This window comes from Hippopotamus amphibius, chromosome 3, assembly GCF_030028045.1.
Source record: "Hippopotamus amphibius kiboko isolate mHipAmp2 chromosome 3, mHipAmp2.hap2, whole genome shotgun sequence".
Lineage (NCBI taxonomy): Eukaryota > Metazoa > Chordata > Mammalia > Artiodactyla > Hippopotamidae > Hippopotamus > Hippopotamus amphibius.
The window spans coordinates 152,163,617-152,190,656 of record NC_080188.1 but is presented as its reverse complement, the minus strand read 5'-3'; the positions used below and the strand labels follow the sequence as shown (position 1 = coordinate 152,190,656).

Below are 27,040 nucleotides of genomic sequence, written 5' to 3'. Positions count from 1 at the left end.
AACTAACTAATTAAAAAAACAAAACAAAAACATAATGAAAATGTTCCATTTTTAAAACAAATTGTGATGGGTGATGAAAAGTGTATACTATACAATAATGTGGAATGGAAGACATCAAGGAGCAAGCAAAAAGAACCACCACCAACAACACCAAAGGCTGGTCTTCATCCAAAGAAGGTGATGTTTTGTATATGGTGGGATTGGAAGGGAGTCCTCTATTATGAGCTCCTTCAGGAAAACCAAATGATTAATTCCAACAAGTACCGTTCCCAGTTAGATCAACTGAAAACAGCACTTGATGAAAAGTGTCCACAATTAATCAACAGAAAATGCGTAATCTTCCATCAAGATAATGCAAGACCACATGTTTCTTTGATGACCAGGCAAAAACTGTTACAGCTTGGCTGGGAAGTTCTGATTCACCTGCCATACCTACCAGACATTGCATCTTCAGATTTCCATTTATTTCAGTCTTTATAAAATTCTCTTAATGGAAAAAATATCAATTTCCTGGAATACTGTAAAATGCACCTGGAACAGTTCTTTGCTCAAAAAGATAAAAAGTTTTGGGAAGATGGAATTATGAAGTTTTCTGGAAAATGGCAAAAGGTAGTGGAACAAAAATGAGAATATGTGTTCAATAAATTTCTTGATGAAAATGAAAACTGTGTCTTTTATTTTTACTTAAAAACCAAAGGAAATTTTTGGCCAACCCAATATATGAAAACTACAGAGTTATTACAGTGAATGAATATATTCATTATATTTTGTTGCATTTAATACTTGTTATAAAAGCATACTGTATAAATCATGTTTCTAGGAATGCTTGTTTTACATTTAGATAACTAAAGGGTTACATTTTTAAAAGAATGTGTTCACCATACTGTGATGCATGGAATACACTATGTACATAACACTTTGTTACAGGTGTAAAAGATTTTTCTAAGAGTGATAGAATATCTTACAACTAAGGTAATATTATGTCAGTGAAAGAATGGGTTCACCACAGATGCTGCATTTAATGTAGTCTGCAAAGGCACTAGTATAAAAGATGTTTCTAAGAATGGTGGCTGTATATCTGTTATTTCAATGAATGAATGTCTTTACCACACTGCGCTGTACTCTATACACTAATATAAAGAAAGTTTCTAAAAACTCTAGTTGTACAGGAAACCCCAGGAGCAAACAGCTTCACTGGGAAATTCTACCAAACATTTAAGAAATAATGTCAATCCTCAAACTGGTCCAAAAAATTTAAGAGGAGGGAACACTTCTAAACTCATTCTATGAGGCCAGCATTATCCTGATATCAAGCCAGATAAAGACACTACAAGTAAAGAAAACTCGAGACCAACATCCCTTATAAATATAAAGATTGGAAAATTTTATGAAATTGATCACAGTGGGATGATATTTTGAAGCAAGTGGAAATGACTAAAAAAAAATCTCCAATGAAAAATCCTGACAATATGCAAAGATGCATGCTTATTAAAAGATCTCTCCCCTGGCTTGCAACAAATGAGATAAAGTGAGGTAGAAAATATGTTAAAGGAATGTAAAACTTTAAGACATATAAATATAATTTCTAAATCTTAGAAGAGAAAATCAAACAATGAACATGCTAAATAAGGAATGGAAGTATCAATTATAGGAAAGAAGCACATAAAAAAGGAAGGAGATTAGAAATATCTAAATGTCACCTTCACAATGGAGATATATAAAATTAAATTAAGTGCCTGAGATCTTCTATTTGGAACCAGAGAAAATCTATTTTCCATGAATGCATCTGATTTAGAAAAAGCAGCCACTATCTTGGTTCTTAAATATTCTGATGCCTTAAGTCTTATAGATATCTTTGATGGTTTAAAACAGCATGCAATAATTTATTTTAAAAATCAGCATCATATTTTGATCTTGTAAACCTGAGTCATAAATTTTACTTACTACAATCTTATGACAAATTAGGAATATGTCGATTATTTATTTTAAAAAATAAATTGATTCAAACATAGGTCTAGCAAAGAACATTTTAGTAAGCGGAATTAAATTAAAAATTTTGTGTTCATCACTGGGTCATGAGAAAATGTCAAAAATGGTAATAGTCTCATTTGAAAAGAAGACAAACTAAGAAGGGCATATTAAAATATTGATAAGTTAACTTCTTTAAAGCCAGAAAAATTAAATATAATACATTCTCCTTTGGGTAAAATTAAAATATTGAAATTTAAAATAATGTAAATTTTAATACACGTACTCTTCCTTTTATCAATATTTTTTGATTACTCTGAAGCTATACTAAAATCAACAATACAAATGAGGGAAAGAATATATTGAGATGCAAATGTTTTTCCTTTTCCTCAGGCTAAGATATGGCTCCACTAAGACTGATGTTTTTTTTAAATATTAACATCTCAACTGTATATTTTTTCCCCTCTATCTGAAACTGTTTAAGAATTTCTCCCCCAAAACAGTCCTGAATCTTTAAAAACTCATACAGAAAGCTATGAATTCAATGCTTAAAAAGCCTTGTGAATGAATAATTTTTCAAATTAGTGTTTATTAATTTATTAAAATATTATTTGAGAAAATAAAGAATAACGCATGCAGGACCATGCTAGACAATAAGTTATTTACATTATTATTTTTATTTATTAATTTTTTATTTTTATTTTTTTGGCTGCATTGGGTCTTTGTTGTTGTGCGTGAACTTTTCTCTAGTTGTGGCGAGCAGGGGCCATTCTTTGTTGTGGTGTGTGGGCTTCTTAGTGTTGTGGCTTCTCTTGTTGTAGAGCATGGACTCTAGGCATGCAAGCTGCAGTAATTGCAGCATGTGGGCTCAGTAGTTGTGGCACACAGTCCCTAGAGCATGCAGGCTTCAGTAGTTGTGGTGGGTGGGCTCTAGGGCTCATGGAATTCAGTAGTTGTGGCACTTGGGCTCAGTAGTTTTGGTGCATGGGCTCTAGAACACAGGCTCAGTAGTTGTGGCACACAGGCTAGTTGCTCTGTGGCATGTGGGATCTTCCTGGACCAGGGATTGAACCCATGTCCCCTGCATTAGCAGGTGGATTTTTAACCACTGCACCACCAGGGAAGTCCAATGAAATTTTTATACTCACTATTTAGGAAAACATTTGGGAGAAATCTCAGGAAAGCCCCTCTGCAGCCATCAGTACTGTGGACAGAAAGATTTTTTCTCCACATGAATGGGGCCACAAGTTGTCCCAAAGCTGTGGCAGCCCCTCATCTGTCCTGAGAAAAAGATGCCTCACCATTCTTAAGAAAGAAACTCCAGTCCTCATGTGGACTCAGGACTGACTGCTGCACTTGGACAGTGCTTGCCCTTCCCGAGGGCCAAAAATGACAAGTTAGGCACCCCCTCCTTGCTGTGGAGGCACAGTGCAGAAAGCTCAGATCTATACTTTTCCAGTGTTGGCTGTGTCCTTTCTTGGGCAGTCCTAGTGAATAGCTGAAATTCAGTATTCAGATTATCAATGCCATGATTGGAAAAGTTCTAACAGAAATGGAGCCCAGTGTTCTGTGCCTGGATGGGAATTTATAGATATAACTTGAAGCTAAGTTCAAAGACAATAAACAAAATTCATGTGATTTTCAATATAGCAATTAAAAGTAATTGGAGTAGGAAAGAAACAATACCATTTACAACACACCAAAAAAGAAAAAAATCCTCAAATATAAATCAAACAAAATATTTACATATCTCTGTGGAAGAAAAACATGAAACACTCTTGAATGCAATGAAAGAAAAATAGATAAATTGAGATGTATTCCTTGTTCATGATCAAAAGACACAATATTATTAAGATGGTAAATTCTTAAACCGAGCCAAAGATCCAGAGCAATCCCAATGAAAATATCAGCAAGCTCTTTTGTAGGAATCCACAAACTCATTTTGAACCTAGAGTAACATAGATAATACTGTTGAAGAAAAAGTTAATTTACTCACTTCTGAATTTCAAAATTAATTACAAAACCACAATAATCAAGAGAGCGTGATATTTTAAAATGAATATATATATAGATAAGTGGAACAAAATAGAGGGTTCACAAACATCCCTATGCAAATACAGACAACTTCACTTTGGTCAAAGGAATAAAAGCACTTCAGAAAATATAGTCTTTATGTCTTTAATCTCTTGTCTTTTAGTCTTTAGTCATCAATCACAAATGGTGATGGTACAAATGGACAGTCATATGGAAATAAATGAAAAAGATACAAACTGTATACCTTGGACATAAATTCTCTCAAAATCATTCAACAACTTAAATATAAAATGCAAAACTATAAAAAATTATAGTGGGACACCGGAGAAAATATATATGAGCTATAGTTTGATGTTTAGTTTTCATATACAGCATAAAAAGCATGATCCATGAAAGAAAAAATCAATAATATGGACTTTATTAAATCTAAAATGTCCACTTTGTGAAAAACAATTTTGAAAGTATGGAAAGATAAATCTCTAGAATATGTTTGCAAAACACACATGTGAGGAAAGACTTGCATTCAAAATATTTAAAAAACTAGTAAAACTCCACAATAGGAGAAAAATCCCCAAATTAAAACAAGTAGGCAAATATATGAATAGACAACTTACCAAAGCATACATGAAGTCCTCAACATGGGAAATTAGTGGAAAATGAAATGAATCGTGCATCACAGAAAACAAAGGAAAACAACGAGATGCTTACCCATCTATTAAAATGGCTAAGAAATAAAAACTGACATTACCAATTGCTGGTGAGGATGTGAGACAACAGGAAATCTCTATTCATTGCTGTTCATAGGAGATCAAATGGTCCAACCACTTGAGAAGACATCCTTACAAATTTTTTGAAGCTAAACATAGAATCATCATATGGTGCATTAATTATGCAAGAATGGTATGAAAACATACATCCACATAAAATATACTAAGAACATACATAAAGCAGTTTATTCACAATGGTCAAAGACTGGAAAGAACCGAGTTGACCATTAATAGGCAAAAGATACCAAGTATGGCACAGTGGCTGAAGACACGTGAAGAACACAAAGGCTGCATTTGAGGCACATGTGGGTTGCAGGCACAGGCTAAGGAATACATGAGTTAGACATAGGCTAGAGAAACAGTAAATGAAAATACTCGTTGTCTATATTTAACCCCCAAATTTTTAGAGTTTGCCAAACGTGAAGACAAACAGAAAATGTTTTTCAATTTCTTTTGTGAGGCCATCATTACATTGACACCATAATTCTACCAGGACATTAGAAAACAAGCAAAGCAAATGCCATGTCTTTCATAATTAGAGATAAAGATATTCTAAGCAAAATATCAGTATATGAATTAAGCTATCTGGTCAGCCGTAATTGTACAATATCAAGTGGAATATACTATAACATGAAAGGGTGATTAAAATTTATAATAATTCATGTGATACAGTCCATTGGTAGAAAAATAAAAGGAGAAAATGATACAATCCTTTAGAATAAATGTAAAAATGTGTTTAATAAAATGCAACATCTAGGCATAAAACAACTCTAACCAAAATAATAAAAGAAGGCCATTCTTATTTGGTTGTTTATCAATCAACATATGACAAACATCAAATCTAATCCATAATTCTTGGGAGCTGTTTCCCTGGAAGCTGAAACACTCAAGGATGCCAGCTTTTACTACTTCTATTCAATACTGTACTGAAGGTATATCCAGGACAATAAAACAAGTAAAAAGAAATAAAACCACATAAAGTTCAAATTTTAAACAACAAAACCACCATTATATGTGGATGACATTTTCATTTCTATAGTCCAAAACAATTACAACTAGTAAATGAATTTAGTATATAAAATCTACTTGATTACTATGGACTAGCAAGAACAAAATAGAAAATAAGATAAAATGAGTTAAGATCAGACTAGTATCTACAAGTATCTACAAGAGAAACAGACCAAGAAAGGATTAATTTATAAAATATCTTTTAAAAAAATCTTTCAAGTCAATATGAGAAAAGTACAAACAACCCAACAAAACATTAGAAGCAAAAAGGCCAAGAAACAACCACTGAATAATAACCCACCTGAAGCAGATTATTGCAAGCTCAAGGTGACAGGATCCCACAGGGACTCTGGAGGGCAGGATTCCAGGAGGAAGGTGACAATGCTTCCTACTGCAGGGACAGTTCAGGTTCCAGAAGGACAGCTGCACACAGCTTCCTTGCTCACTCCTCCACAAGACACAGCTTCACAGGTTACTGTTCCCAATGCCAAGGAGAATTCTGATTGGCCACATCTTCTAAGACTTCATGCTTGTACACAGTGTCAGGACTGGGTTGTCTGCATTGCCTCTGACTAGTGGCCTCCCTGAGCATTCCCAGTTCAAGTCGCTCCAAAGTCCCTCCTCTTCTCTCACAATCCACTCCTAGGCCACAATCCAAGCTTTCCCTGCTTGAATGTGGTGAGAGAGAGCACCATTTTCAAGATCCACATCTCAGGGGAAAGCTGTCTTTTCCCACTGTGTTGTTAGCTGTAGGATTTATTGAGGATACATTTGGTCACACTTTGGAAGTTTCCTTCTGTTCCTGCTATAATAAAAATATACATGATGATTGGATGTTGAATTTTGCCCTATGCTTTGCCTACATATATTGAGGTACTCCTTTTTTCTTAAGTCTGTGATATGGTAAATTATATTCATCCTTAAAATATTGAACTAGCTTTCATTTCCTGAAAAAGATTCCCATTAGATATTGATGCATACTCTTTCTATATATTACTGATTACCATATATACATATACACACACTAATTAGTATGTCATTAAACTTTTTATTTCAAGTTAATTTTAGATTCACATGCTGTTGTAAGAAATAATGCACCATAATCCCATGTGCCCTTCACCCAGATCCCTCCATTACAAAACTGTGGTAAATTCAGACCAGAATATTGACCTTGTCAGTTCAAGACACACAGTTCCATAGTCACAAACATTCTTCAGTTTTCCCTTCTATAGCCACAATCATTTTCCTCGAGCTCCCACTCCACCTTAAACTTTGGCAATCATTAATCTGTTAATTGTCCTACATTTTTATAAATTTGTAACTTCAAAAGTGGCATATAAGTGGCATCATAAATTATGTAACATTGTGGGTTTGAATTTTTTCACTCAGCATAACGTTTTTGAGATTCATCCACATTGTTGCATGCATTAATAATTCCTTTGTGTTGTTCAGTAGCATTTCATGGTAGGGAGGTACCAACATTTTTAAACATTCATATGTTGCAGTATATCCAAGTTGTTTGTGCCCAAGATCAAAGTAGGAATCAGAGTAGGAAAAGGAATTAGAAACCAGAAAAATGAAGAGACAAGTTTAACACTTCTCTCAACATCGTCGATTCTATCCTCAATCATACAGAGTCTCCTGGCTGAGCACAGAGAATTAAAGGCATTGGCAAGGGGACAGTCTCAGGCACTTTCAGATTGAGTTGGTTGGAAAGCAAATTTGTAAAGGCTTTTGTCAGAGAAATCCAACTGTATACATTTAGTACAAAAATTATTTGGCCATTTTCGTAAATCAAATTCAAACATGACTTTGCCATTATCACTCAAAACATATTGTACTTGTTTTATTTTTTTGCAGTTTATTAATTTATTAAACTAATAATTTTATATCTCATATTTCATAGTGCTTTAAAATCCATAAAAAGCCATTTTCATGTGCAGTTTTAAGGCCCTATTTTATTTTTTAAATTTTATTTTTCTTTTGATTTTTATTGGAGTATAATAGCTGTACACTGCTGTGTCTTTCCTCTGTACAACAAAACGAATCAGCTGTATTTATACACATATCCCCATATCCCCTCCTTGAACCAGCCTCCCACCCTCCCTATCCCACCCCTCTAGGTCATCACCAATGATCGAGTTGATTTCCCTGTGCTATGCAGTTGCTTCCCTCTAGCTATCTATTTTACATTTGGGAGTACATTAATGTCAATACTACTCTTTCACTTTGTCCCAGCTTCTCCTCCCCCCCCACCATGTCCTCAAGTCTGTTCTCTACATCTGTGTCTTTATTCTTCCTCTGCCACTGAGTTCATCAGTACCATTTTTTTAGATTTCACATATATGCATTAGCATACAGTAGTTGTTTTTCAAACAGCCTCAGGAACACAGTTCTAGCCAGTGCTTTCTTTCCTTATAGGTCTGCAAGAGGGAGGAAACTTGAGCTTCACAGAACAAGTACTGTGCTTAGCATTCACCATTTGGAACTCCTATGTGAGGTCTCTCTACATCAAGCAAAAACTTGACTTTAGATCCAGCCAAAAATAAGGGAGTGTTTTTCTCTTAGCACAGCTAGGTTTGGCAAGACCCAGTGACTTCCAGGCCTACATAGGGACTTAAATCCACTATGCCATTCACCACCTGCAGACTCCCTGTGGAGGAACATTTCTACATGGAAGGGCTCCATATGTGGCCTGGGTATCTTTTCGCTGCATGGTAACTACAGGTACAGATGCTGTGTGACAACTTTGAAACTGGGGCCTGATGGGAAAATCAGTCATTTCCCCATTGGAGAGCAGGATGTTTGCTGCCTCAAATGTGCCCTCAAAACACCATTGCTGCTGGTCTTCCCTTCACTGCTGGCAAACCTCTGGGAGGAAAAGTGAGTTTTCTCCAAAGAAACAGGGGCCTACAATTCCCTGCTAGGAGCTCATCCCACAACCATCTTAATCTAAGGATCAAATGAATTGTGACTATTTGCCTCCAAGTAAGGTATAGTTTCTCCATCCATAAAGATATGCAGCAGTTACATGAATGCTTAGTCAGTGGAGCGCTTTCATGCTCATATACTTTTCAGGAGGAAATGCACCCTCTCATAAGCAACATATCCCATGGAGGAGCACTATGTGTCACAACACGCTTCTGTGGCTTTGGAGCATCCTCCAGCTACAGTGGCCATTGGAATGAGCTGTTTCTGTGCAGAGTGAAGGTCAGTGCATGGTTCCCTTTGTTAGATGGCTAGATTTCCCCAGCTTTTAAACAGCCTCAAGAGCACAGTTCTAGCTGGTGTTTTCATTCCATGCTTATCTGCCCAAGGAGGGAAACTGACTGCCCATAGGAGGTACTGAGCTTAGCATGCACCCTTTGAACTATTATGAGAGGTCTCTCTACCTCAAGCAAAAACTCAGCTTGAGATCCAGGCCCCCAAAAAGGACAGTTTTTCTTTTAGCAGTGCTAGTTTCAACAAGATTCTGTAATATGTAGGGCTAGCTAAGGCCTTAACACATTTATGCCATTTACCACCTGCAGAATCCCTGAGGAGGCAAGTTTATTCATGGAAGGGCAAGGTATAAGATCTGTGTGTCTTTTCACGCCTCAGAAGCTGATGGGACATATGTTGTGTGTCATCTTTGAAATTGGGGCCTGATGAGAAAAACAGTTATTTCCATATTGGAACGTGGGAGGGTTGCAGCCTCAAAGCTCCACAGAAAACAGCATTGCTACAGGTCGTCTGTTCACTGCTAGAAAGCCTCTAGGAGGAAAACTGAATTTTCTACAAAGAAACAGAGGTCTGAAATTTCTTGCAAGGAGCTCATTCCACAACCCTCTTAACTGAAGGATCAAATGAATCCTGACCACTTGCCTTTGAAAAGGTGCAATTTCTCCATCTAAAAAGGCATGCAGCAGTTTCCATGAATCCATAGTCAGTGGAGTGCTTTCATGTTACTATACCTTTTAGGAGGAAATGAACCATAGAATTAGCAAAGTTTTCCATGGCGGAACACTTTGTTCCACAATTCTCTTCTCGGGCTTCTGAGCATCCTCCAGTCCTAATGGCATTAGGGATCAGCTGTTGGTGTGCCGAGTGAAGGGCAATGAACAGCTAAATTCATTAGACGGCTAGATTTCCTCAGTTTTCAAACAGAATCAGGAACACATTTCTAGCCAAGGTTTTCATTCCATAAAATTCTGCCCTAGGGAGGAAACCTGAGCTGCACAGAACAAGTACTGTGCTTAGCATTCACTGTTGGGAGATCCTATGTTAGCTCTCTCTTTCTCAAGCAAAAACAAAACTTTAGATCCAGCCTCCCAAAAAATGAATTTTTCCTCTTAGCACGGCTAGGTTCGGCAAGAACCAGTGACTTCTAGGCCTACATAGAGTCTTAAATCTGTTATGCCATTCACCACCTGCAGACTCCCTGTGGAGGAAAAATTCTTTGTGGAATTTTGCAATGTGTGGCCTGGGTGTCTTTTTTGCTGCATAGGAACTGAAGGTACAGATGTTGTGTGTCAACTTTGAAATGGGGGCTTCACGGGCAATGCAGTCATTTTGGCATTGGAGAGTTGAATGTTTGCAGCCTCCATATGGCCTTCAAAACACTGTTGTTGCTGGTCTTCTCTTCACTGGTGGCAAGAACCTGGGAGGAAAAGTGAGTTTTATCCAAAGCAACAGGGAGCCTGCATTTCCAAGGTAGGAGCTCATCCCTCAAACCTCTTAACCTAAGGATCCAATGAATCCTGACCAATTGCCTCCAAGAAAGGTGCATTGTCTTGATCCAAAAAGGCATGCAGCAGTTTCCATGAACCATTAGGCAATGGAGTGCTTTAATGATAGTATGCAATTCAGGAGGAAATGGACAATCTTGTAAACAAGGTTTCTGTGGAGGAGCAGTGTGTGGGCTTCTGAGCATCTTCCAGTGACAGGGGTTGTTGTGATCAGCTGTTTGTGTGCAAAGTGAATGGCAACACACAGCTCCCATCATTAGATAGTTAGATGTGCCCAGCTTTCAAACAGCCTCAGGAACACAGTACTAGGGGGTTGGAGAGGAATGAATTGGGAGATTGGGATTGCCATATATACATTACCAATAAGAAAAAAAAAACATCAAATTGTACACTGTAAATATTTGCAGTTTATTGTATGTCAATTGTATCTCAATAAAAGTTCTTAAAGAAAAAAAAAAGACAGTATGGTACTGGCACAAAAAAAGAAATATAGATCAATGGAACAGAATAGAGAGCCCAGAGATAAACCCACACACATATGGGCACCTTATCTTTGACAAAGGAGGCAAGAATATACAATAGAAAAAAGACAGCCTCTTCAATAAGTGGTGCTGGGAAAATTGGACAACTACATGTAAAAGAATGAAATTAGAACACTTCCTAACACCATACACAAAAATAAACTCAAAATGGATTAAAGACCTAAAGGTAAGGCCAGACACTATAAAACTCTTAGAGGAAAACATAGGCAGAACACTCTATGACATACATTGAAGCAAGATCCTTTTTGACCCACCTCCTAGAATCATAGAAATAAAATCAAGAATAAACAAATGGGACCTAATGAAACAAAAGCTTTTGCACAGCAAAAGAAACTATAAACAAGACAAGAAGACAACCCTTAGAATGGGAGAAAATATTTGCCAACAAAGCAACAGACAAAGGATTAATCTCCAAAATATACAAGCAGCTCATGCAGCTTAATACCAAAAAAGCAAATAATCCAATCCACAAATGGGCAGAAGACTTAAACAATTTCTCCAAAGAAGACATGCAGATGGCTAACAAACACATGAAAATATGCTCAATATCACTAATCATTGGAGAAATGCAAGTCAAAGCCACATTAAGGTTTCACCTCTCACTGGTCAGAATGGCCATCCTCAAAAAATCTAGAAACAATAAATGCTGGAGAGTGCAGAGAAAAGGGAACCCTCCTGCACTGTTGGTGGGAATGTAAGTTGGTACAGCCACTATGGAAAACTGTATGGAGTTTCCTTAAAAAACTAAAAATGGAACTACCATATGACCCAGCAATCCCACTCCTGGGCATGTACCCAGAGAAAACCATAATCCAAAAAGAAACATGTACCATAATGTTCATTGCAGCACTATTTACAATAGCCAGGACATGGAAGCAACCTAAATGCCCATCAACAGATGAATGGATCAAGAAGATGTGGCACATATATACCATGGAATATTACTTAGCCATAAAAAAGAATGAAATTGAACTATATGTAATGAGGTGGATAGACCTAGAGTCTGTCATACAGAGTGAAGTAAGCCAGAAAGAGAAAAATAAATACCGTATGCTAACTCATATATATGGAATCTGAAGAAATGGTACTGATGAACCCAGTGACGGGGCAAGAGTGGAGATACAGATGTAGAGAATGGACCTGAGGACATGGGGTTGGGGGCGGGGGTGAAGGGGAAGTTGGGACGAAGTGAGAGAGTAACATAGACATATATACACTACGAACTGTAAAATAGCTAGTGGGAAGTTGCTGTATAACAAAGGGAGATCAACTTGATGATGCATGATGACTTAGAGGCCTAGGACAGGGAGGGGGGAGGGAGTCGCAGGAGGGAGGGGATATGGGGGTATATGTATAAATATAGCTGATTCACTTTGGTGTACCTCAAAAACTGGTACCAGAGTGTAAAGCAAATATATTCCAATAAATAACGAAAAAAAAAAAAGAAATGAAAAAGGAGAAGTAACAACTGACACTGCAGAAATACAAAGGGTCATGAAAGAGTACTGCAAACAACTATATGCCAATAAAATGGACAACTTGGAAGAAATGGATAAATTCTTAGAAAAGTACAACCTTCCAAATCTGAACCAGGAAGAAACAGAAAATATGAGCAGACCAATCACAAGCACTGAAATTGAAACTGTGATTAAAAATCTTCCAACAAACAAAAACCCAGGGACAGATGGCTTCACAGGCAAACTCTATGAAACATTTAGAGAAGAGCTAACACCTATCCTTCTCAAACTCTTCCAAAATATAGCAGAGGGAAGAACACTCCCAAATGCAGTCTATGAGGCCACCATCACACTGATACCAAAGCCAGACAAAGATGTCACAAAAAAGAAAATTACAGGGCAATATCACTGATGAGCATAGATGCAAAAATACTCAACAAAATGCTAGCTAACAGGATCCAACAGCACATTAAAAGGATCATACACCACGATTAAGTGCGGTTTATCCCAGGAATGCAAGGATTCTTCAATACATGCAAATCAATGTGATACACCATATAATGGGTGGGGTTGTGTTCCTGTCTTGCTAGTTGTTTGGATTGAGGTATCCAGCACTGGAGCTTGCTGGCCTTTGGGTGGAGCTGAATCTTAGTGTTGAGAATAAGACCTCTGGGAGAGCTCTTGCTGATTAATATTCCATGTGGTCGGGAGTTCTCTGGTGGTCCAAAATCCTGGACTCAGCTCTCCTGCCTTGGAGGTCCAGGTCCAACCCCCAGCTGGGGCACCAAGACCCATGAAACTGCATAGCACAGAGGAAAAGAAGGAAGAAGAAGAGGAAGAAAAGGAAAAAAGAAAGGAAGGAAGAAAGGAAGAAAGAAAGAAAGAAGGGAACAGACAAAACCCCAGGAGAAGTGGTAAAAGCAAAACTAAGCAGACAAAATCACCCAAAGAGATGTACACATTCACACTCGCAAAAAGAGAAAAGAGAAGAAAAGGAGAAAAAAAGAAAAAGAGAAAACAAAGAAGAGAGCAACCAAACCAAAAAACAAACCCACTTTGGAAAATATACGAAAGTATATTAACTAAAGATTAAACTAACAAATACACAAAACCAGGAATAAGTCAAATAAACCAGGGAGTCCTCCAATGCTTCTAGGTAGGTCTCTTCACCTGCTGTGGGCACTGCGGTGTCAACTCAGACTCTGATCTGGCTATATTCCCTCGTGTATTTGCCTCCAAAGTCTACAGCTGCCCCCTAAGTCTATAGCCTCAATTGTAGAAACACTCATCTATTCATGTAATCCACAGATGCAGGGTCTATCAAGCCGATTGTGGGTATAATCTGCTCCTCCTGCGGCTGTTTCCCTTTCTCTTCTTTGGTCCCACAGTCCCTGGGGATCAGTTTTGGTTTTGGTCCCACCTCTATGTATGGGCTGCTCTTAGACATCGTTTCCTTGCCCAGGCAAGAGGGGGTGAAAGTGGGTGACTGGGGCTCACTCGCTTGTTCAATCCAGCGGGGAGGGAGGGATATGGCAGTCTAATTGAAATGTGTGGAATTGCTTGCAGCAGCAGAGGTCAGTGTGAGCCTGAGGTGTGCCATGCATTCTCCCGGGGAACCTGGTTCTGAAAGTGGGACCCTTGGTGGCGGCGGGCTGCACTAGCTGCCAGGAGATTGTGGACAATGACCTGCCTTGCACACACAGGACCCTTGGTGGCCGTGATGGCAGGCTCTGTGTTCCGATGTAACAGCTGTGGCTCACGGTGGCACTCATGCAGGCACTGCCCTGCAGCCTGTGAGCTCACAGAGCAGGAAGCTCTTATGGCTCCTCTCGAGCACCCTGAAACAAAGGTCTCCTGCCTCTCCGTCAGGCCCTGGCTTTTCCCCAGACTCCCTCCCAGCTGGCTGTGGCACACTTGCCCCCCAGGCTGTCCTCACATGGCCAAACCCAGTCCTCTCCAGGGGTCTGCCCTCTGAAGCCCAAGCCTCAGCACCCAGCCCCCACCCGCCACTGCCAGCAAGCAGACAAGCGTCTCAGGTTGGGAAGTGCTGCTTGGCAACGATGATCCTCCACGCGGGAATCTTTCAGCTCTGCCCTCCGCGTACCTGTTGTTGCTCTCTCCTCCAGGGGCTCTGAAGCTCCTCCCATCCATCCCCCACAGTGAGGGGGCTTTGTAGCATGTGGAAGCTTTTCCCCCTTCAGAGCTCCCTTCCAGGGCACATCTCCTCAGGATTCCTGTGTCTGTTTTTTCCCTTCTTTTTCTTTTGCTCTACCCAGTTATATGGGGAATTTCTTGCCTTTTTGGAAGTCTGAGGTCCCCCACCAGCATTCGGTAGGTGTTCTGTAGGAGCTGTTCCACATGTAGATGCATTCTTGATGTATTTGTGGGGAGGAAGGCGATCTCCAAGTCTTACTCCTCCACCATCTTCCTTACAAACCCTATGTATTGTTTTTAAAAAGCCATATGGGCATATAATTAAATCTTTCTTATTCACTGTTCAGATTATGGCCTATACGTAAATCTCTTTCATCTTGTGGCAGTTTATAAAGTAGCTAACAAACTCCACTATTGATTTTGCACCAATATTGGTAAACTTTTTCAGAATTTAAATTTACTCACAGTAATTAATAGTCATTATTAACTTGACGTCTTTTTTTTTTTTTTAATAACCAAAGTCTGTAATTCTTTTGTGGATGAAAAAGCAAACAGTTAGGCCTATCTCTTGACTGGGTGACCTTCTGTGTCACTAATCAACCCTTAAAGGCAGTCAAGTTTCTTCCCTGGGGTCCTTGCATGAATTTCAGAGGGTGTTCTGTGAATATCTTAAAATTCAGTGTAAATGTTTCCTATGTGAGAGTGTATATGCATTTTCACCTAACTTTTACCAAAAGAATTTGTGTGGTTTAGCGGATCCGTGTAGTATAGTGGGCTCTGGAGTCAGACTGCCTGGATTTGTATCCCAATCCACCACTTGGCTGTGTAAATCTGAGTAAGCTACTTAACCTTTCTCTGCTTTAATATCCTCGAAATTGCAGAAATAATCTAATAGGATTTCTGTGTGGATTAAATGTAAGGACTTTACCAGCACGTGAAGCCCATAATACAGTGGTAGGTACTTAGTAAGCACTCACTAAATGTTAGTAATTACCATCATGTTCTCAAAGGAATTTGTAACCACCAGTGTTAAGAGCTACTGACGTAAGGCACTTTTGGAATTATACTTTAAAGAAAAGAATCTGCTCCTGAGTTGAGAAGTCACACTTCTAATAGAATACCTATTGGTAAAACAGAGATGCACACTCATAATTGGAAAGACCTCATAAATAGCTCTGAAAATGGGGAAGGCCAATTTGTGTTGTTTTCCATGGGAGCAAAAGCATCTACCTGATCCTCAGTGAGCTTCCAGACGAATCACTTTCAGTCTGCTCCTGGCTGCTGCACCATCCAAGCTTGTCTTGAAACCCTGAAGTAAACTTCCAGGGTGAGAGCTTACACTGTGGCTGTATTTGAAGATACTTTCTCAGCATTTTCATTTTCAATTAGCACAGAAGTCAAAAGTTACAAAAGCAACGAGATTATGCATCTTTTAATGAAAGATAAAACAACAATATAAACATACACAAATTTACAGAGAAGGGATCAACTTTAATACATCTGGAGTAAAAGGTGTCTCTTATTTAAATATGGTAAAAAAATAAATGCAAGAAACATTAACCAAGAATGTACAGACAACAGACAAAGACATGGGCTTGTTTCTGACTGTGATGTATTGGTGAAATGAAACTGTCTGTGCTAATTTATTTAATAAATGTGAAGCTGTATGTATAGTTATTGATATATGCTTTTTTCCTTTTACAATTCTTCCAGTTTGTGACTGAAGTTTTAGTGAACTGTGTGTCTAGATGAAGCTTTTAGAGAAAAGGGGGGAAAAAAGATTTACTTCACTTGAATCGTTAAAAAAGGAAAAGACACAGATCCTGTTTAAGACAAGGAGGAAGTTAGCAGACATCTGAAATGGAGGCATCAAGATGGTAGAGTCCTTTGGAGATGGCAGTGCCTTAATGTACACAAAGAAAGAACAATTCAGGTCCTTTGCTCATGCAACATCTTGGTCTAATGTCCTCTGCTCCAGGTAACAACGAAGAATTACAAAGTATATGCAATGACTCCAGTTCACTTTCATGCTACAAGATGATCCTTTTAATAAGACTGAACGAGGCTTGTTAACCTCTTTGATGTGAGAGATTTCCCCTGAGAGAAAAATATAAACAAGGGAAAAAAAGAAAACAATATGATCACTGAAAACCTGCTTGTGAGTAGCATCTATTTATTGCAGCTGATTTTGTGCAAGGGTCAAAATGGAACCCTTTAGGTGCATCTTAGTTCAAACTTCATGACCAAGTTCCCTCCCTCCCTCCACCAACACATCAAACAAAATGATCCTCCCTTCTTCCATCCTCCCACCCCTCCCACCCCTCCCACCCACTTCCTCCCCACTACAAACAGACTGATGGGTTCACAGCACAAATCAGCAAATCATAAAACATGTCCAAAATGTTCCACTGAGGCTTAGCAATGATGCAACACCTAGGTTTGCAACTGGTTATAAACATGTTACAACAAACCTTAGGAAGCTGCTCTGAAAGACAGCAATGTGAATGCATTCTTGTTCAACTTGCTGAAATTAGTGTGGCATTTATAAATATCTAGATATGCAGAGGGTATGATTTAATTAAATAAAATGATTTTTGAGGGTGAGATTGTTGGAAACTCAAGATTGAGTCTATCCCCTATCCTCTATGGTAATGGAAAAACAAACAACTGGTGCCAATTATACATCTAAAGATAAAAGTCTATTTGTTCCATACTTCAAACTGTAGATATCTTCCCTTTCCACTTGATTTCCTCCAACCCCAACCTCAGAAAAATCCATATATTCTGATTCTACATATTGTGTTAATACCAGTATACATACTCATTTTTTGAAAACCTTGGTAACCAAAACTGTCCTTGTAAATATTACAAATAGTCTAGAGAGGTAAGAAATTTTAAATTTCTGATCAGAATAGCACATTGTCAATTGGTTATTTCTGTTTTATCCCTCATAGCATATGTTCTAGTATAAAAATAGATGGAATGTGTACTTCTCAGAGGATAAAATGATATGGGAAAATCAAAAGATTTTTTGAGAAATATAATATTTAGTAACAAATTAGTCATAGCAATAGTCTTGTGATTTACTACCTAAATGTGACTCAGAGTTTGATAAATGGGTGGTATGGTCTGGAGAGAGAAATCATCCCTCATGACCATATTTTGGCGAGAAAATGATATATTTAAGAAATGATTAATAATTCCAAAATCAAGCTTTCTTTACATACTATACAGTAACTGACAAGGCCTTTTTGTATACTTGAACAGCAGTACTGAAAATGAAGTGCCATTCTCTTTAAATTGGAGAAAAGGGTTCAAAACTTAGCTTTTAGCAACTGATAGTAAAAGATTCAATGTTTAGCAAAGGTCTTTCCCACTTAGCTATGCTCTAATCACTTTATGGGAAGAAAAATAATGAAAGAAAACATAGGTATTTAACAGGACACCTTACTTTACATTGGCCTTATAAACAAATATGCTTTGTTTCTTCTTGCCACCACGTCTGTGCTTGTTTCCTCATTCATAATGGGGATAATAGTGGTACCTATTTTTAAAGCTTGTTGTGAAGAATAATACAAGTAAATTACTTAAAACTATTCTCAGAATATTCTGTGTACTAAGTTTATGTTAGCTATTACCTTATTATATTATTATTATTATTATAATGAATGTTACATCCTTTCTCATTAGGACACTGAGACCTAAAGTCACTATTCTGACTCTGAGAAGAGCAGAAAATTTCTCATGAATTGGAAGCTGAAATTATACTACTTTTATACTCCAAACCTGGGCAATAGGTTAATCAAATAATGTTGGAGTAAAAAAACTACTTTTCTATACTTGAAGACTATATTATTTCACACATTTACTACTGTTTTCTCTTATGCTATTAACATGTGTGCATATATATTCATTTTGAGGCTAATATATTTTTAAAAAGGGCTTACTGTTTCTAACGCCATTGTGGGATGGAGAGAACCATATATTGGTTGAAGCATAAGAGTGAATTCTTATACAGTTGAAGAGGAGGAAAAAAATGCTAATATAAAACTATCGATTTTTAAACTACAGATTAAAGTAATTTGGTTCAAACTATTGGGAAGATGACTAGAATAGCTACATTGAAATAGGAAGGTACCTGCAATCAGAATCATTTTTCATTTGGATGGGTGGAAACTATGTCATCTTTGTTAATGTAACAAATAGTAACATGGTTCTCTTTCTACTTTTTTCCCCCCAGATATCCTGGAAGCTATTAGTATTTGTCCTGGTATAAGCTTCATTAAAAATGCGGAGGTACAAGTTTAGCTTGATAAGCTGTTGTCCCAGGAAATAATTTAAAAACACTCATTCATGGAAGCCCATGGAGAAATACAGGCCTATAGTAAACTTGGGGTTTGTGATCATGGAAAAACAGATGAAAGCAATGGGAGAACACATGTATACATCTTAAGATGCCACACAATGAAAGACTTGTGAGATATGGACTCACCAAATAATAAGGATATTTGTTTTGTGTGTTGAGACAATTAAAAGGCAAATTTGGGTAAAACTAATAGTAAAAAGAACTTAAGTGCCCCACTCAGGGGTCAAAGTAAATAGCAGGGACACCCAAGTAAGTCACCTAGATTTGAAGACCTAGATCATTTGGATCTGAGAGCCCTGTGCAAATCTTGCCTTGTTCACATACTGGAAAGAAAAATACCTAGGTGCTCTCTAGTGCACAAAGAAATACCAGTTGCTCCCTCTACTGGAAAATCTTAAAAAGAACACTAATCCTTTCTTGCAGGTAGGAAAGAATATACTTGCACATCAGACATTTTGTAACAATCCTTTTCAGTGTCCTTCCTTGGAGGGTGTATGAAATCATCTTAAAAGATAATCCTGCTAATTACCTTTTCATAATTTTTCTAAATTGAAGAATCTGGGAAATTTTCATAGTTAAGTTCTAAAATCTTAATTTTGGAAACTGAAAGATCTAAAAACCCCTTACCAACAGCAGTTTTTACCAAACTGCTTATAATTGAATTCTGTATGAATAATAATTATTTTTAAGCAAATGACTACATTTGTGTTATGTGACTTATACCCCTTCTTTAGATTCTAAAGAAAAATAATTTGAAAAAGAATAGTGTATATTAGTATATACATATGTATATACATGTATAATATGTATAACTGAATCACTGCTGTACACCTGAAAAGACTAACACAACACTGTTAAATCAATTATACTCCAATAGAAAATAAAAATTAAAGAAAAACAAAGGAAATGTATTACACTGGAAACAAAAATCCATAGAGAAAGACAAAGACAGAAACTCAAAACAAAACAAAAACTCAAGATCCTGTGAGATTTTGTAATATCTACTTAATCGACAGCATGCTAGCAAAAGAAGCACATGATCAATTTTAGGATAAAATTAACCAAACTTTAACTGGCAGCCAAGTGAAGGCAGAGCCTCTGGCTAATCTAGAGCCACCACAAAAAAAGGAAGGTTTCCTAGTTTCTCACAACAAAATTTCATCTCCACCAAACCAATTCCTTCCTATCTTAAATGCTGCATACAGATTTTGTTATAATCAGGAAAATAAAACTCCCCCAAACAACCTATGTGCTCGTTCCTAGCTTTCTCAAGTTAACTATCAAAAGTTATGAATTTCACCTGATTTTTAAAATCTTTCTTGGTCTTTAAGTAATAGAAAGTTGAGAAAGAGCTGTGAGTCAGTAGAAGTGGACATAAAAGTCAGCCTCTTTGCTCCAGTCTGAGAGCCTTGAGATGGAGGCAAATTTCCACACTCCTTTCCTGCAGACACTAATTCATAAAGGAAGTAGAGAGAAGGTATATTTGTTTGAGTGACCAACTATTTGTTTTATTACTGTCATAAAGACATACAGCAGTCCTTCCCAGTCTACAGGACACTAAACAAATCAACGATAAATTAAGAGATGGATTTTTAGAAGACAGCCATGAAAGAGCTTAAAGAGAAGACTAAGAAATTATCAGCATCTTTCAGATTAAAAAAAAAGTTAACATCTTAACTCATAATTCCTACTTGTTTGCTTCTTATCATTGCCTCCTAGTCTTTCCCATATGTTGCTGTAGACTTAGAAGAACATTTTAGAATACCTTTAGGCTCCCGAGGCCACAGTGAGAGGCTGGGACCAAGAGAAGGCAAATCTTGTCATTGACTTTCTACTGGTGTATGTGACCCAGTTGTCTGACCTGTGCTCAGCCCCACAGCTGTGTAACAAAAATAGCTGACTGTTTGGTGGTAATAAGATGCTGTTGGACTAGAGATAGAACATGTATGGTCTTACGGCAGGCTGAAGTAAAGGATGTTATCTATTTGTTCGTTTACTCTCATACTGAAAATTGCCCTTGTTTCACTTAAAACGTTTTTGCCTGTGTTTCAAAATCCTTCATAACCTGGCTTCCCTGGCCTTTCAAACTACCTTCTGTCACTCTGAAGAATGGTTCTTTGGCTGGCCTTTGCACCTGCTACTCTCTTAGCTCGGGTTCTACTCATTCTTCAGATAAACTTCTTACTCAGGTTTTGGCTGAAGTCTTCTAATTGCCCCATAAGTTCTTCTGCAGTTTTCCTCTTTGGACTCTGCCAATACTTATGCATTTCTTACATGCTGTTTTGTACAATTCTCTAAGTCACCTGGCTTGGTGAACTAATTGATAGCTGTTAAATAATATTAATATTATAGACGTCCCCAAATATGTACTTGCTTCGTTGCATGAGTTGAGTTCCTTGGCTGGAAATCACATTTTAAGAATAAGCTTCTAGAAACCAGGGTAATGAGATTCAAATATATTGGGACAAGTAATTTTTATCTTGGGGGAGGAAAGGCATGGGTAAGGATGAGAAATGGGAGCACTTGGTTACACCCTAATAACTAATTAACTGACAGAATTTGGGTCTGTTCAACTCTAATTTTGCTCTGGTTGTTCCTACCAATAACACTAACTGGGAATGTATTAAAAAGGAACTGAACTAGGCTAGGGGTTTGGAAAGATCTTCCCTGCTTTAAATGAAACCAAGTCTCCTAGGTTAACTTGCAGTTTACTGAAACACAGTGAATAATTTTAGCAAAACTGAAAAGTGTGACTTCCTAGAAAGTTAACGAGAGCTCAATTATTGAGATTTAAGAGAGAAAGGGAAAAAGAAAGAAAAAGAAAGGAAGGAAGGGAGGTAGAAAGGAAGGAAGGGAGGAAGAAAGAAAGGAAGGGGATTCTGTAGCTAGTTTGGTATATTTAATGTTTAACACGGGAAAAAATTCTGTTATTATGTACTTAAAAGAGATGGTTTATGAACCCATTTACATGTGAACACTAATTACTAGCTTCCTGTGTGGTTTGAGATAGAAAAAGTAAAGCCAAATACTTTCATTTCCTTAGTTAAGAATATTGTCCTAAAACAAAAAGTGTATCTGTTAGAGAAAATGAGAAAAGCATAGAAAAATATAAAGAAATAAATATTACCCAAAATACAGTTATTTAAATACCAATATATCTTTCTACTTTTTATACAAAAATGTATTTTTTTATTTTATTCTTTTACAAAACTGAAATTATACTGTGCATAGTATTATGGCTTATTAAGAGTAACATGCTTATTAAAATGATCATATTTTGATCAATTACCCATATAACATATATTTCTTCTAAAACAATGTTTTGTTCAAATTCATTCCATTAGTGGGAAAGGAAATCAAATTAGAAAGATGCTATCAACAATAAGAAAAAAATTACATATAGAATAGATCAAAATATATCAGGGTGCATTGCACATAATAAGGGAAGGTATTGTTTCTGAAGTGTTATTTTAGTCCTACACACATATAAATGTACACAAGTACAGTTTATATATACATACACACACACAAACATATATGTATTACTATGTCATATGTGGGTGGCAATAAAAAAAGATGAAAGTCAGTGCTCTGAAATCTAATTTTTAATAGCTGCATCAGGTTGATATACCTTGATGCATTTAAGGAATTCACGGTTGTTGTATATACAGATTGTGTCTTATTTTTGGCAGTTACACGATGCAATGAATATTCTCTTTTGTGTGTAAACATTTGGGTTTTCTTAGCATTAAATTTTTAGAAGTTGAATTACTGATTGAAAGTGAGAGAAGACTTTTGAAGTGTTTTACACATTCTGTAAAGTTCTATTCAAGAAAGTGATTAGCAATTCATGTTCCTATTAACAATGTATGAAATCACCAATTTTCTTATCCTAGATACTACTATTTTAAAAACTAACCTATTTGGAGGAAAATGTTATTTTGTTGCTTTTTTGAATTAAATTTGGTTATTAACATAGATTTTCCTTTTGTTTTCTTACACATTTATTGATTATTTGTATTTCCTCTGTTAAAAGTGTTCAAGATCTTTGCTCATTTTTCTAATGGTGTATTGCTCTTCTGATTATTTTTCTGCAAAGAACTCCCCATATAAACCATACTAGATCTTTGCCATGTACATGCTCATTTACTCATTTTTAAAAAAACTTTGCCAGACTTGAGGACAGGAAGTTGCTTTAAACAAAGGTTCTTGGACTAAGTAAGGCGTTTAGCAGTCTTTCATGGTATCTCTGTGGATGACACAGAAAAAGGTGAGGTTCATAATTAAATAAAAAACTACCTTCAAGGTGTGCAAATTTTTGGAGTAGTGGAACTCTATCTTTGTCTCTGTTCTCTATGGCATTTTAATTAGTAATTTGCATGATTAAACTGATGGAATTCTGCAAAAATGCATGTACGATGCCAATTTGCTAATCTTGGTTAAAAGACAGGGTACTAAAGAGATAGTCCAAAAAATTATGTAATGTTATAACTCACAAGATAAAATTTAATGGAAAGAAGGATAAAGAACCAATCTTACATGAAAATTGATAAATAAACAATAAACCAAAAATTCAGCAGTGAAAGAGAAGATTGGGGAGATGAAATCTGAGCTCACAAAAAAAAAAAAAATTCAAGATTTAAAAAAAATTTTAAGCCACAAATGACCCTACAATTTGGTATGGCTTCTGTGATTGGGAACTGGGGTGGGGAAACTGATGCGATTTTCAGGCTGGATTGTGAAAGTTATATATGTTCTTTCTTTCCTGTTGGGTAGATGGTATTTCCAATCTATGCTGGTTTGGTTACTTCTCAAGTATTGTGTTCAGTTATCATTTTTGGAGGACTGTTGATTAACGGGTAGATATAGGAAGTGAGCTATTAAGATGGTGAAAGAACATGAGATTATTGAATGAGAAAACATTAGAGGTCCACTTTCCCAATGCAAGGCTCACTCATTTAATTTGATAGCAATTTTAAGACATCTTTATTGCCTTTTTAAGTGTTCAGCTTAGTTTTCATAGAAATATCTTCTTTTCATACTCAAATTTCAGCAGCTTATATGACATTTAAATAAATTATATAATTTCTATCAATTCAATTATGGTAAACAGCTATGGGAACAAACACAATTGACTCATCCATGTAATTCAAATGCTGCTTACAAAAATGTGTGGGCACAACTGGAGAGTAGCCTCTTAGATGTGCCCTTGGCATTTATCCAGAGAGTAGAGGGAATCCGTTAGTCTAGGGCAGTGTTTTTCAAAGTGTGGTCTCCAAACTGGTAGTATCAGTATCACTTGAGAATTATTAAAAAATTAAAATTCTTGGATCTTACCAGAAAACTACTTAATTAGCCTTTCTGAGAGGTGAGGTTTAGTAATCTGTGTTATAAGAAGTTCTCCAAATGATTCTGCTGCAGCTAAAGTGAGGAAGTGAGAACCACTGATCTTTGATAAGGAGGGGTCAGGCTCCTACCTAGATTATGGTTCGTAACTGAATTCTGTAGTGCTTGTAAGCAGTGAGAGAGAGAGAGAGAGAGATTCTAACTCAGTTTATCTGAGATAAGGTCAAGGAATCTGAAGTTTCCGAGCCCCTGGTTATTCTGAGATATGGGATATGGGTAGTTGAACCATACAGAAAAATGGTGAACTAGATTTTAACTAATGCAAATAAAAACAAAACTTGAGAGGAGTTGATATAATTATACCTTCAGGTTATTCAGCAGTTGTCTAGATCTACTGGAATGTTCATATTACTCTGTCTAGCTCCAGGAGACAGAGCTAGGATCAATACAAAAGTTATAAAAAAGTAGATTATTCTGAGAATTAGGAATGAAATTCTAAAAAATGGAATTGACTACCTTTGCCTTCTAAGGGTACCATGTCTCTGGAACTTATAGGCCAGCATATGCTGGATGCCCACTTGTCAATGAGTCTAGAGAGGAGATTCCTGCAATGGCTGGGGACTGGACCTGGGGAAACTGATGCCTCTAAATTCCTTTTCAATTTTGAGACTTCAAAAATTCATCATTTTTAATGTCTCCTAAAAATACTCTGAAGACTTAACTTTTAAAAATTAGAAAAGATAAAGACTTTCCAATAGTCTTTTCTTTCTGGTGCTGGAAATATGTTCCTCCTAGACATAAATATATACATATATTTCAAGTGACGAATCTTGATAATGGGTGCTTGTTATCCCCGTTTATAAGTCAGCCATGTGTATCGAGTAATTTTTCTATTGCTGATGAAATAGATAGGAAAAAAAATCTTTAACACCAAAATAGGTAAATTGGAATGACTTGATGCACCAAAAAATAATGGCTGAACTTTTATTCTCCATAAATAATAGGGCAATTTAGAAATGTTGTTTTAAGTTTCCAATAATGACCACAAGCCTATTTTAAAAATGGTAATTTCTGGACCTTGGAAAACAACAGTGACAAAAACAGCAATCAACACGTGATGCACAATGCAGAGGATATGGGATTTTGCCCAATCTGGACTTGCCTTATGGTACCTGCCAAACACTTAGGAAAACACAGTAGGATGTTTGTGTATAAACAAAATATATCTAAGTCTATAAACATGTATGCAATGTAGATAAAGATGTCTATTGTCTGGCTATTTTAAATCACCCATTTTAGTGTTATTGCCTATAAGTGCTAGCATAAATTATGGAAAAGTAAAATTCACACCAATGGATGTTCATCAGTATAAAAACGGCTTTCTTTTCTGAAAACTGTTTCATAAAGGAATGCTAATGAACACATACAATGGGACATGTGGCTTTAGAATGCATAACAGAAAATGAGATGGCCTGATGATATGGGGTTGCTTAGTAAGTGACTTCATATCTAGATATAATTACAATATGAATATACTTTTAGTGGAAATTAAATTTAGACATAATAATCCCAATCTTTATCAATTTAAGTTCCATTCATATTTTTCCTAGCTATGTAAAACACATTTATAAAAAGAATATGCAAATGTATTGTCCTTAGACTATTGATGAATTTCTATTTAACTCTATGTAATTCTATTAAAGTCTATTTAACTCAGTGAGGTGATTGAGATCGATACTGAGATTGATAGTTGACTGTCTTCAAGTACTTGCCAAATACTGTAATGTAGACAAGCATACACAAATATTCCACATCTTCTTGCTTTATTCAGCTATAATTTTGTATCATAGTTTATATACCATCAAATAAAATCAAAGTGATAATGTAAAATAATTTATTAACTATTATATAACTCTTTCAATTCCTAATTGAGACAGTCTAAAGTTTATTTTTCTACTATCAACTCTTCCAGTAAACTTAGCTCAAAAATACTGTAGCCTATATATAAATATACTGGTGCTAAAAGTTGTACCCTTCCTCCCTTACTTTCGCTATCTCACTGTCCAAGTTCTTGGCATTATCATCAAATGTGAATTAATATAGTAGCTAATGGTCCTATCATGCCCTCTTATCTCTAGGTTCTCTTAACTTGCCTTCCACCTTCATCTTCTGCATATATAATATGGCCCTTTGTTTGGATCCAAATTATGAGCTATCTCTTTGATTACCTTCTTCTGTACTATATTCCTTTAACTGGAAACCCCCATGGCAGTCCTTGCCTGGAATACAACTGAATTTGTCAAGTCCTCAGACCCTCTTTTTGGTTCTACCTTTGTTCTGTTTCCCCAACTGTTTAATAGGCAGGTCTCTTGCTTAAGCTTAACTCTTCTTCCTGACTACTCTGTGCTGCTTTAAGGAAGATTGTCATGATTTACGTGAAGTAAGCTAATGGGAAGCTGGTAGGAAAATAGTTCTGTTCACTGAACAGTTAACTTTGATGAGAAGAATGAACCGACTTAGGTGTACATGTTAGTGACTATTATTTCTTCTTATTATTAACTATTATTATTTATTTGTCATTACTATTATTAACTATAATTTTCCTATTATTTCTTATTATTTATGTATTCTTAGATAGGGAGCAAGGTGCCTGACCCATAGTAGGTGCTCA

At 36.6% G+C, this 27,040-nt stretch overlaps 1 protein-coding gene across 9 annotated transcripts in view; it reads right to left on the bottom strand.

Moving 5' to 3' along the window:
* Nucleotides 1–16,077: 16,077 nt before the first annotated feature.
* Nucleotides 16,078–27,040, bottom strand: part of RGS7 (regulator of G protein signaling 7) — a 650,352-nt gene continuing 639,389 nt past the window's right edge. For 7 of the 9 annotated variants that reach the window (XM_057728890.1, XM_057728895.1, XM_057728894.1 and 4 more), the window contains one exon: nt 16,714–16,754. Coding sequence is in view for 2 of the 9 variants with exons in the window: in XM_057728889.1 (XP_057584872.1) it covers nt 16,704–16,754 (51 nt within the window). In the remaining 7 variants the exon portion in view is untranslated. Of the gene's footprint in view, nt 16,755–27,040 lie in introns of all 9 variants that reach the window. The other 2 variants (XM_057728889.1, XM_057728892.1) reach the window with 1 other exon arrangement.